The 13,348-nt window shown below is 40.7% G+C and overlaps 1 protein-coding gene across 1 annotated transcript in view; it reads right to left on the minus strand.

Annotated features, from left to right (window-relative positions):
• MYT1L (myelin transcription factor 1 like) overlaps positions 1 to 13,348 on the minus strand; it is a 226,371-nt gene that overhangs the window by 140,523 nt on the left and 72,500 nt on the right. Inside the window, exon 6 of the mRNA XM_078773623.1 lies at positions 2,079 to 2,344. Within this exon, the coding sequence (XP_078629749.1) occupies positions 2,079 to 2,344 (266 nt within the window). The remainder of the gene's footprint in view (positions 1 to 2,078; positions 2,345 to 13,348) is intronic.

Genomic DNA, 13,348 nt, shown 5'->3' on the forward strand with positions numbered 1-13,348 from the left:
CACATTCTTCCTATTGTGAAAGGCAATAATTTTTTGTTCTTTGTCTTCTTTGAACAAAATTTGTGTTCATTGAACTAATTAATCTTCAATTGATTTTGAAGTGTAAACGGTGTTGTGAAGAAATTTGCATTACTTATTTGTAGTTGGTGAATTTTGACAGAACTTGTAATCAAGACCATGACCAGGCTGAAACATTGCATTCTGGAATTAAAACCATTTCTAAAGGCCTTGCTTGCAGAGTAAGAACAACGTGACATCATTTTTACCCTGCGTTTGCGAGGTGAAAAGCAGGGTTAGGCATTCGGTTGCGTATGTGTGGCATACGTGTGTGTCTGCATTTTAAAAATTCATTTTCTCGGCAAACGTTGGTCCGATTGACCCAAAATGTTACCATAGGAGCGACTCCGCCTGTATAATTAAAAAAAAAAATATGACATCATAGGTCACGTGGTATGGACGCCATCTTGGAAAACCATTACACCTCTATATCCCAAACCGTTCAATGGAATTTTTTTTTAAATGGCTCATTGTCAAGTACTCCCCATGGGGAATAAGATATGTTAATGATTGATGTCATCAGTGCCTTCATTATGACGTCATAATTCAACAAGCATAACGCTTCATCCAATCGGTATGAATTTTCTTTTCCCTGCAACTGTTGGTCTGATGGACACAAATTTTTCACCATAGGAGCGCCTCCAAACTGGGGAATGTTTTAATGATAATTATGACATCATAGGTCATGTGGTACAGGCACCATCTTGGATAAACTGAAAAACGTGCACCTCTATATCTCCAAAACCGCTCCATGGAAAAAATTTAAATGTGGCTCATTGTAAAAAAAACTCCGCATGGGGAATAAGTGACGTTTGCGATGACATCATTGGTGCCTTAATTATGACGTCATAATTCGACAGGGACAACACTTAGTCTGATAAGTTTGAAATTTATTGAGCATGATCTATGTAACAATTATATTAGAGAATATAAATTGATGATGTCATCGCTCACATTGTCTGGCAGCCATGTTGGATCAAAGAAAAAACCTTTCAAAAACAGAAGAGTTGGCTCGCACGCACCAAGTTGACTGCGCCAGGTAAGTATTCTATGAATACCATCTAGTTATGGATGCAACAAAGATGAAAAAGTTGACTTTTTCAGATGAATATGAATGTCTGTTTCCATTAAAAAAACAATTTTTGTTTTTGGAATGTTGGAATGAATTTTGGAAAATGGAACATTTTCACTAAATATCCTTAATAGCTCATGCATTTATTTTAATGTCTTGAAATATGCAAATGATTGTTCATCGATAATAAGAACGAGCATGCAGTAGGACGAGGCGAGTGTTGCATTCCTTTCACGATCGTTATTTGTCAAAGGAAATCAAAATGAATGATTTATAAGCCAAGCACAGCATGCATTAGGAGGAAGGCAAAAAACACATCATCTACGTGATCACCCTTGAAGGATAAACCTGCAATGGTTTGGTAACTGGTAGAAAATTGACATAAATAAGACTTTGCACAAACATTGGACCTTCAATCCGCCTATCACGTTGAAAGCAAGGTGGGAATTAAACCTCCATTAAGATGAATTGTAGAGGCCACCTTTGGGTGACCTTTAAACGAAGGATAAGCGTAAAAACATAAATATTTCGGAAGCGAATATCTCGTGCTTCAAGCCATAATTTTTTCCCTGTTGCAAGACCTCAAATTACAAACTAAATGATTTCCACTGTTTTTCGTGCTCTGAAGGCTGGCTATGGATTTATGAATGGTTTTTCTTGTTTACTGCTTATGGAGTAACATACCTCTGTGTTCTTCCTGCAAACCCAAGAGTTTGTTTTCCACTAGTGTGTTTTAGGTACATCATTGTAGAGCGAATGGAAATTTTGACAACAGTATGGAACAGATTTTTTTCTGTTTTTTTTTTTTCTGTTCTGTTAGTTATGTTTTTTTTAACAGACCAGGCCTTCCATACTGTACTCACACATTGTTCCTCCATTCTTCAATACCGCCATTCTCATCATCCATACCACATGTGCTACCTTTTAGCTTTGCCTACCACTGTCACACCTGGCCTGGTGGGAGCTCCTGCCCACGACTGAAGAGTGGCTGTGGTGATTCCCAACAGCGTGTTGACAGGTTGATGATGGCCGTAGCAGCCATGTGCGCAGCTTCGTCGTCATGGATGTAGTCGAAGCTTGCAGGTTGACTACAGCTTGGAGGGTAACCACTGTCCGCTGGGCTGCACGACGACAGTGGCTTTGCGTAGTGCTCCCCACCACAAGCTACGGGAGTAGGCCCGGTAGATGGCTGCTCAGCTTTCACGGAGACCAGGGCTGCAAGAGTAGACATAGGAGAGAACAAACTTATATGAGGGCATTGGCATGGTGACAGCAGCAGTGGCAGAGGCTCAAACTATACCGCTGTGCTCACAACACATTACAAGCCAAGTGCTGCCCATCTAAGAATAGGAGGCACTGGTGTTGCTCAATGATGTCATTGGAGATCCAGGTGGCCCTGGATCCTAATCCCAACTGTCACTGCTAGAGTGGAAACTGGCTAGCTTTCTGGCGAAACTTCTAGACAGCATCAGCAGTTCCCATGCAGCTCAAAGGACTCTGTGGGACACCATCATGACAGTATATGATGCACAGCCAGGGGTGATGTCCTGCTGAAAAAAATGCTAAAATGAAGACAGCCCTGGCAGCTTTTAGCAGCCTGTTCATCATTAACATACGTTTTTGGTAATGGATCAAGAGAGGCTGCTTATTGAATTATAATTTAGAAAATTGGCCTTTCAAGTACTGCAAAGTCGAATTTTGAACGATTTCAAACCCCCTCATCAGCAACATTCATTAACATCAAAAGGGGAAAAAACTCCATTTGATATGATTTAACATTTACATTCCATTACAATCTCTGATCCAAAATATCCTCCAATTTTAAAATCTGGCTTTCATTTATGCATTGATAAAACAGAGAAATTGCAAAATAGTTCACTGGGAAATGAAACAACTGACTTCCTCGACTCCATTATAAAAAAAACAAGTTTAGAGTTACTGCCACATGATGATTATCATCATGAGCTATTGGTCTCCTTTTGAAGGCATTCTCCATAGTTGTTTACATTAATTTATCAAATAATTGCAAGTGTTTCCGCGGACGGCCTGCAATGTCTATATGGTGGCTATCTATTATTACTCAACAGGTTCTTGTAAGTGGCCTCGCCTCGTATAGTTGAAATTCCCCCAAAAAAAAAAAATTAACCATATTGTCAAGCCAGACTTATCATTACAATTATCAATGTAAGTTGCAAGAGAATCAATGAAACCATTGTTACCATGGCAACAAGATATATGCCATTTTGCTATTATTTCAGCAATTTCTTGTGCTAGACCGTTTGTCCTATTGGGATTTTAATAATATTACAAGTCCCAGTTAGGGGTGTGTGCACAAATAAGGTCCAATGCTGTATGTAAGGATGCTGCTGCAGATGGAACCACTTGTCTTGTTGTCAACAGGAATTGCATGAACATTCTGGCACAGAGAGCTCCAAAATTCAGAGCATGCACTTAATCTGAGAAGAATATCCTTTTCACCACCAACAGTCAAGTCACCAGCAGGGGCCTGATTATAGTCATTTTTGAGGTACTGAGGCATTGCAGTGTCCAAAGTGTACTTGGCAGCTCGAAGCCCTTGTCCTCCAATCACATGCACTCCTGGTCAGCAATTGACGAAGCTGACAATCAGCATAGCTGGGGATCTATGCTTGCACGAGACTGGAATGACTCCATAATATTCTCATAAAACTGAAATGCTAATGCATTGAAACAGATTTTGTGTTGATATGTATAGTTACTAATCCCATATGTTCAAATCCCATATGTAGTGTTGATATTACTTTCTAATGTCCTTGCAATTCATGTAAAATCCACCAATTTCTCCTGAGGTTTATGTTTAAGTGCAAGCTCCTCCATGAGCCTTAGCCACTGCGGTTAGGAGGAGGTTGGGTAGGGGGAAGGTGGCAGGAGATTGAAATCTGTTCACCGTGCCGGCAATAACTCACCAACACTTCATGAAAAACACCTTGGAGTCTTTAACATCCACCAACAAATACAAGCAGTTCAAACACCCAGCTTTATTCCTTCTGAGGGATGGCATAGTTTTCCATGCAACACCCCCTTGAAAAGTACCAGTCCGAAGCTTATAGTCAGGTCGAGTCTCAAACCCAGGCTAGACAGTTGAAAGGTAAGTGGGATACCTGTGCAGTGTGCATCATCCTTTTTTTTTTTTTAATACAATATCGAGGCTCGTGTAAGAGCTCACATCAATCACAAAATAAAACGGACACACAAAACATACAAAAAAGGGAGCGGGAGACAAGATGGAGAGAGAGGGAAGCACACAAGTACAACAGCAGAGAACAGGGACAACGGGACATCTGCGGGAGTGGGAGGGCTTGGGTGAAGAGGCATGGGAAACGGGGGGGGGTGCGGGGGGTGGGAGAGGTATAAAACACATGGACACTGCTAGGACTTCCAGGAAAGAAGTTGGTATTTCAAAAAAGTGGATCTGGGGAGAAATCATGGGGGTAGAAAAGATTTTACTTCTTATAATTCAATTATTTAATTAAGTTATAATTTACTTACTTAAATTCTTCACTTACATCCTGGCAGAATGTGCAGTCTAACTATTGTTTCCTAATTGTTATACAGTGTTGTTGTTGTTGTTGTTGTATGGCCCCAGACAGCTCTCTTGAACAAGCCCGCGGCACAGAGACAGACAATCAAATCAGAGATCCCCCACATCCAGGATGGTGTAGCCTGCCTTCACGAAGTCAGGGCCACGACAGAGTTAGAGAGAGAGAAGAGAGAGAAACAAAAGGGAAAGGGCCAGTCAAGGGTAATCGATCGGCACTCTGACTGTGACCGCGCTACCCTGACGAATCCGGGCAGCAGGGAAGAATGGGGAAGATTTGACCCCCGACTTAGGTTGGGAGGTACAACCACCATAAAGAGGCATCCCCAATAGTTGTTGTTATACAATGTTGTTACCTCTGTCACCGAAGTTGGATGGAGAATGTGTTATTTTATTTGTAATTATTTTTGGCTGTTGCCAATTTTGCCAATCTTCAATTGCGTTGTTTTGTCAGTGTTTACCATTTCCATTACTTGGGCAACTAGAACGATACTTTTAGAGTGCAAAATCTCGCTTCTTGCGTTCATTCTGAACAAAAATACCATCGTTAACTGAACACGCTACTATTATGGCCCATATGCCCATATCATCCATGCAATCCTTCTTGGCATGTTTCTTGGCTTGGGTTATGAGAGTCATAAATTAAATTCTTCACTTACATCGGGTCAATGATCAGATGTATTAAGTTTCAACTTTTCGGATAAGCATTTCAATTAAACCAATTATGGCTGGAATACCACTTCTCCGATGACATCATCGTCATCACCCGAAATGCTCCATGGGGAGTTGATGACATACCAAGTTTCAATTTTTTTAGTTGAGCCATTTGAGAAAATGTCTAATTTTTTCCCTTTAATCCAATATGGCTGACATACTATGTGATCAATTACATTATAAATTTCATACTTCACTCACATCGAGTCATAGATCAGATATATGAAGTTTCAGATTTTTCAGATAAGGATTTCAATTCAACAAATTATGGCTGGAATATCACTTCAGCGATGACATCATAGTTATCACCCTATATAGTATATACCCCATGGGGGAGTTGATGACAAATGCCAAGTTTTAATATTTTTCGTTGAGCGGTTTCAGAGAAACATATGTCCAATTGTGTCCATTACTCCTATATGGCTGCCATACCATGTGACCTATAATGGCAGAGTTATCAATAAATTATTCTCCATGGGGAGATGCTCCTTTGTTTAAAGTTTTGTATCGATCGGACAAGTGGTTGCAGAGAAAACCATTTTAAAGCGAAAATATATTGATATAGATGTGGACACACACACACACACACACACACACACACACACACACACACACACACACACACACACACACACACACACACACACACACACACACAGACAGGGGCGTTGAAATCGACTCACACCCCCTTCGGGCAAGAGTAATAAACCTTCCCCTGTTTGTTCATGCGTTTGGAAGAACCATTCCCACAATGTCCTGTCCACGCTGTTTGAAACAAGGCATAAATCACATTAAATAACACATATGAAATAACTTCATGAATTTCCATGCCATGTCGCTGTATTAACAATAATCTCCACTCTTGTTTAACACACACCAGCATGTAAGGTATTTCAATAGAGCCTCATGCACTTTTGTGTTTTTGGGGTGTTTAAGCTTCAATAGCAGCAGAGACTGTTCAGGCAGTGTGACATTAAATCGTGAAGCCAAAGTTATAATGTATGCTTCCATAGGAAAGGGGAGGGTGGTATATCTGTGTATAGAATAAATAGAAGGCCCTAAATGCAAATTTCATTCCCACCTTGAAGATAGTGCATGGGTGAAGCTAAGAAGTAGAATATTATATTATGCTTTAGGAAGAAGCCTGGTGTTGGTTTAGCGGTTTGGGTGCCGGCTTGGGATCCGAGGATCCTGGGTTCGAATCCCGGTCGATCGCTGAATTAACGCCAGTGAGGTTGACAGCCTGTCATCCTTCCGAGGTCGGCAAATTGAGTACCAGCTCACTGGTAATTCCCTGTGTGTTGCAAGAGGCGACTAACAGGGTTGGTGGTAGGAAGGGCATCCGGCCATAAAACATTGCTTCAAAAAGGGGACCACGGTGCCCGAAAAAAGGCCAACCCCTGCTCTGCGGGGAAAAATGGCCTCTGAAGGTGGTTTCTTTAGAAGCAGCAGGCTCTGGTTCATTTGGGATACAGTTATATCAATAAAATACTAATATCATCAACTTATGTGACTTCGTTAAGAGATTATGGTACGGTATTGCAATATTGAAAACACACATTTTGGCTTTCCTAACTATTTAGTCCAGAGCTTTCCAACCTCATTTGTCATTGATAACCTTTCCAATGAGTTGGGATAATGTGTTACGGATTCGTCACTTCCGTTGTTGTGGTTCTCATCCACTGTAAACATTTTTGGTTGCATGTACTATTATTGTTATCGTTTAAGTGAAATAGAGATTACTGTTTTCAAAACGTAAAAAAGTTCGTGTTTTAAAAGAAACCGGAAACTGGATCGGGAACCGGACGAAGAGGAGGAAGAAGAAAAAAAAGGAGGCGGAGCGAGTGAGGTCGGAGAAGGAGCCGAGCTGCGTTGAGGTTTTGAGCAAATGCTGGTGAACGGGGGTCACTAGCGAACTTTGGGGTTTCCTGGGAGAGGGATTCCTGCGATAGAGTTGTTATCGCTGTGACAGATAAACCTGCATGACAGGTTTTGCGGTTGATTCCGAAGAGAATAATTGGAGTGCCGTTACGTCTCGAGAACAGACCGTTGGCCATTTTGCCTCGCGCTGGATTTTCGCATCGCTCCAGGTTTTTCACCTCGCTTCAACCATTTCACCGCATCCAGACGTTAACCTGGTGTGTGTGTGTAATGTGGATTTTGAGTGTGAATTTGCGGTTCGCCGATTAGGAGCCGTTGAACGTCCATACCCGAAGGTGTGATTTCCCAGCCGCCTCTTGAGGACACTTTTGCCTATCTTTGGCAGTGTGACTGTCAACCGAGCGGGATTCTGGTCTCGATACAACATCGTTCTGACGATCACTAGAGCGTGGATCGACTTTGGTTTGAAGCTGGGACAGAGACATTGGGAATGTTATTTTCGCTCACTTGGAGCACAGTGAGTTATATTGTACGAAACTGATGGTACCATCATAGGAATGATATATTGGTTGTACAATTGATTAATATTGTTATTGTACTGTTATTCTTGTGTGACCTTAATACAATACTTGTTTGTTGGTAACAATTGGTGTGGTTTCACCATTGATCTTTGACATACAGAATAACACATCTTTCTGCCGTGACTCCTCTCGGGGCTCGGAGGTACACCGTGACCGGGGTTTGGGGAGGAGCACGTAACAAATGTCAAAATGAATGTTGCAGGATTTCAATATTGAAACATGCTTTTTGGTTCTTTGCTGGTATTTATGAAAACTTAACAATAATACAGTCACGTGAAAAAGTAAGTACACACCATATAAAGTTTTGACTTTTTCAACATATTTCAACATACAGCTATTTGATCTTCATTTCAACAATATGATAGATAAAGGTGATATAATATAACAAATATCATGAAACATTTACATTTTGTAGTCCATTGTATAATTTAAATAAACATAAATGCAAATTTTGCATGTGGAAAAAGTAAGTACACCCCTACATTTATCAGTACTTCAAATACCTAAAATTAGAATCAGATGCACCACCTCAGGTGTAAATGATTAGAACATTGTTACATAGGATCTTGGAGGAACCTGTCTTATTTAATCCTCAGACATTTAGTTTGGTTTGCTCTTTGTTGTTGAAGTGTGCGGCGTTACCATGCCTAGATCAAAAGAGCTCTCTGCGGCCTTCAGAAAGAAGGTTATAGATGCCTACGAGTCTGGGAACGGATTTAAAAAGACCTCCAAACAATTTGAAAAAAATCATTCGACTGTCTGGAAGATCATCTACAAGTGGAGAAGATTCCAAACAACTGCCAACTTGTTCAGGCCAGGCCGCCCCAGCAAGTTCAGCCTGAGAGCAGACCGCAAGATGCTGAAAGAAGTCTCTAAGAACCCCAGAATGTCATCATGGGACCTACAGGTAGCTACTGCCACTGTTGATGTCAAAGTGCACGAGTCTGCCATTAGAAAGAGGCTGCACAAATTTGATCTACATGGGAGGTGTGCCAGGAGGAAACCTTTGCTGTCCAGAAAGAACAGCAGGGCAGGACTAAAGTTTGCCAATGAAAACCGAGGCAAAGACCAGCACTTCTGGAACAATGTGCTCTGGACAGATGAGTCAAAGGTAGAGCTATTTGGCCACAGTACCAGAAGACGTGCTTGGCGAAAACCAAAGACAGCATGTGACCACAAGAACCTGATACCAACTGCAAAGCATGGTGGTGGAAATATTATGGTTTGGGGCAGCTTTGCTGCATCATGGCCTGGGCAGCTCACCATCATAGAATCCACTATGAATTCTTCATTGTACCAGAGGGTGCTTGAGGATAATGTGAGGCCATCTGTCGGAAGTTGAAGCTCAACTGAAGCTGGACCTTGCAACATGACAATGACCCTAAACGTACCAGTAAATCCACCAAGGAATGGCTGAAAAGAAAGAAATGGAGGGTTCTGGAATGGCCAATTCAAAGCCCGGATCTAAATCCCATCGAGATGTTGTGGGGGGATTTGAAACGAGCTGTGCATGCAAGAAACCCCTCAAACATCGCACAGCTGAAAGAATTGTGCATGGAGGTGTGGGCAAAAATTTCTCCCAGTCGATGTCAGAGACTGGTCGACAGTTATAAGAAACGCCTACTTAAGGTTGTTTCTGCCAAAGGGGGCAATACCACCTATTAGAGCCAAGGGTGTACTTACTTTTTCCACATGCGAAATTTGCCTTTATGTTTATTTAAATTAATAAACACTGTATACAGTGACTAATTAATAAACATTAATAAACACTGTATACAGTGACTGGATAGTGGTAGAAAGCTGCCTAACGTTACAAAGTAATTGTATCAACTCCAGTTTGCTGTCTGCAGAGAACAACTTTTATCAGGAAAGGTATATCATTATAACACACAAGCGTGACTCGGCGCGCTCCGCGCGTCTCACCACACGTCATTTCAGAGGGGTAGGCATCTTTGACCATTTCGGTGTCTTTTGGGTCTTCGTGGTGTTTTGGGTCTTCAGGGTCATTTGGGCCTTCAGGGTCTTTTGGATCTGCTGGGCCTTCAAGAGTATTTTGGGTCTTTGAGGTGTTTTTGGGTCTTCAGGGTCTTTTGGGTCTTTGGTGTCTTCAGAGGCTTTTGGGTCTGTGGGGTCTTCAGGGGATTTTTGGGTCTTCGGGTTCTTTTGGGTCTTCGGGGTCTTTTGGGTCTTCGGGGTGTTTTGGGTCTTTGGGGTGTTTTTGGGTCTTTGGGGTGTTTTGGGTCTTCTGGGTGTTTTGGGTCTTTGGGGTGTTTTGGGTCTTTGGTGTCTTCAGAGGCTTTTGGGTCTGTGGGGTCTTCAGGGGCTTTTTGGGTCTTCAGGATCTTTTTGGGTCTTTTGGGTCTTCTGGGTATTTTTGGTCTTCGTGGTCTTTTGGGTCTTCAGGGTATTTTTGGTCTTCGGAATCTTTTGGGTTTTCGGGGTGTTTTTGGTCTTTGGGGTGTTTTGGGTCTTTGGGGTGTCTGGGTCTTCTGGGTGTTTTGGGTCTTTGGGGTGTTTTGGGTCTTTGGGGTGTTTTGGGTCTTCGGTGTGTTTTGGGTCTTCGGGGTGTTTTGGGTCTTTGGGGTGTTTTTGGTCTTCGGGGTGTTTTGGGTCTTCGGGGTGTTTTGGGTCTTCGGGGTGTTTTGGGTCTTCGGGGTGTTTTGGGTCTTCGGGGTGTTTTGGGTCTTTGGGGTGTTTTGGGTTTTTGGGTATTCAGGGTCTTTTTGAGCCTCAGGGCCTTGAAGGATATTTTGGGTCTTTGGGGTGTTATGGGTCTTTGGGGTATTTGGGGGTTTTCAGGGTATGTTTGGTATTTGTGGGTCTTGGTGGTCTGAAGGGTCTTGGGGGAATTAAAGGGTCGTCAAAGGTCTGAGGGGTCTCAGCAGTCTTAACGCAATTAAGAGGGTTTATTTGGAGGATGGTAATTTTATTTGAAGAAGAAGAAGAACACGTTTTCGTCGCATGTAAACATACATACATACATACATACATACATAGCGAACCATATACGTTTGCTCTATTATAATAAAGATGCCCTCGAAGTGGTGTTGATGACCTACGTCGGAAGAAATAGGACATCATAGCAGAATTTAAAGTGCAACCTCTTCGTGATCGAATACAAGAATGTATCATCGTCGCTACTCAGAGTTTGACCATGTCAGTGTTTCCGAGAAAGAAAACAGAAAGAAATTTCAACAGAAAGAAATCTCAATCATTCAGTGCTACTCAAAAGCAAATCAACGATGCAGTATCAGTCATGCAGGTATTTGGGCTGTTCAAAATGTTCTAGGAACAAGATATTTAAAATAGTTCAATAAATTCCAACTTTATTTGTTATTCAATGAATGAGCATATATAATTAATAAGTTTTTTTTGATTACCAATTGTGCTGTATATAGCTTTATATTAAATAATAAATATCCTTGGCATTTCTTCGACTATTGTAAATATCTCATTCCCAGAACTGTCAACGCTCCATGTATGGGAATTCAATAAGCCGAGCTGGTTCTGGGAAGCTGGCAAAATATATATTGTCTACCAATATAAGCAAACCACCTTGTTATTTAATGTTTTTTATTTTATATTTGCGGTGGACGGAGTTTATGTTTTCACCCCTGTCTGTTTCATAGTTGGCAAACAAATTTTTTTTTGACAAGTATGTTGCTCACTCCGGTTTGTGTGTTTGTCTGTCTGCTCACTTATACTTGCCTACAGGTCACAATTTTAAACTGATCTTCACAATACTTCACCAAATCGTATAGTTGGTGAAGCGACAGAATCCTATTTATTTTTGAGGTCAAAAGGTCCTGTTATTTTATCAGGTGCATGGGTTCAAAATCACCAAACCGATACAAAGTAATGTTCCCAATAGGCCAAAGGTAAAACATTTCAAATTTCTAAAATCCTCAATTTTCATCCGATTGGCATGAAATTTGAATAGGATTTTCAGATCAGCTATCTAAATTCAATTACCAACTAGTTTTGAGTTCAGAATAGGCCAAAAGGTCAACATAGGCCAAAGGTCGACAACCTTTTCAAATTCCTAAAATCCTCAATTTTCATCTGATTGACTTGAAATTTGAATCGGATTTTCAGATCAGCAAACTGAATTCAAGCACCATATATTTTTGCGGTCAATGTAGGCCAAAAGGTCAACATAGGCCAAAGGTCAACATCCTTCTCAAATTTCTAAAATCCTCAATTTTATCCGATTGACTTGAAATTTGAAAAGGATTTTCAGATGAGCGAACTGAATTCAAGCACCATCTATTTTTGAGGTCAATATAGGCCAAAAGGTCAACATAGGCCAAAGATCAACAACCATTTCAAATTCCTAAAATCCTCAATTTTCATCTGATTGATTGAAATTTGAATAGGATCTTCATATCAGCGAACTGAATTGAACCACCATCTATTTTTGGGGTCAATATAGGCCAAAAGGTCAACATAGGCCAAAGGTCAACATCCTTCTCAAATTTCTAAAATCCTCAATTTTATCCGATTGACTTGAAATTTGAAAAGGATTTTCAGATGAGCGAACTGAATTCAAGCACCATCTATTTTTGAGGTCAATATAGGCCAAAAGGTCAACATAGGCCAAAGATCAACAACCATTTCAAATTCCTAAAATCCTCAATTTTCATCTGATTGATTGAAATTTGAATAGGATCTTCATATCAGCGAACTGAATTGAACCACCATCTATTTTTGGGGTCAATATAGGCCAAAAGGTCAACATAGGCCAAAGGTCAACATCCTTCTCAAATTTCTAAAATCCTCAATTTTATCCGATTGACTTGAAATTTGAAAAGGATTTTCAGATGAGCGAACTGAATTCAAGCACCATCTATTTTTGAGGTCAATATAGGCCAAAAGGTCAACATAGGCCAAAGATCAACAACCATTTCAAATTCCTAAAATCCTCAATTTTCATCTGCTTGATTGAAATTTGAATAGGATCTTCATATCAGCGAACTGAATTGAACCTCCATCTATTTTTGGGGTCAATATAGGCCAAAAGGTAAACATAGGCCAAAGGTCAACATCCTTCTCAAATTTCTAAAATCCTCAATTTTATCCGATTGACTTGAAATTTGAAAAGGATTTTCAGATGAGTGAACTGAATTCAAGCACCATCTATTTTTGAGGTCAATATAGGCCAAAAGGTCAACATAGGCCAAAGATCAACAACCATTTCAAATTCCTAAAATCCTCAATTTTCATCTGATTGACTTGAAATTTGAATAGGATCTTCATATCAGCGAACTGAATTGAACCACCATCTATTTTTGGGGTCAATATAGGCCAAAAGGTCAACATAGGCCAAAGGTCAACATCCTTCTCAAATTTCTAAAATCCTCAATTTTATCCGATTGACTTGAAATTTGAAAAGGATTTTCAGATGAGCGAACTGAATTCAAGCACCATCTATTTTTGAGGTCAATATAGGCCAAAAGGTCAACATAG

The sequence above is a fragment of the Myxine glutinosa genome, chromosome 3 (assembly GCF_964187855.1).
Source record: "Myxine glutinosa chromosome 3, kmMyxGlut1.1, whole genome shotgun sequence".
Classification (NCBI taxonomy): domain Eukaryota; kingdom Metazoa; phylum Chordata; class Myxini; order Myxiniformes; family Myxinidae; genus Myxine; species Myxine glutinosa.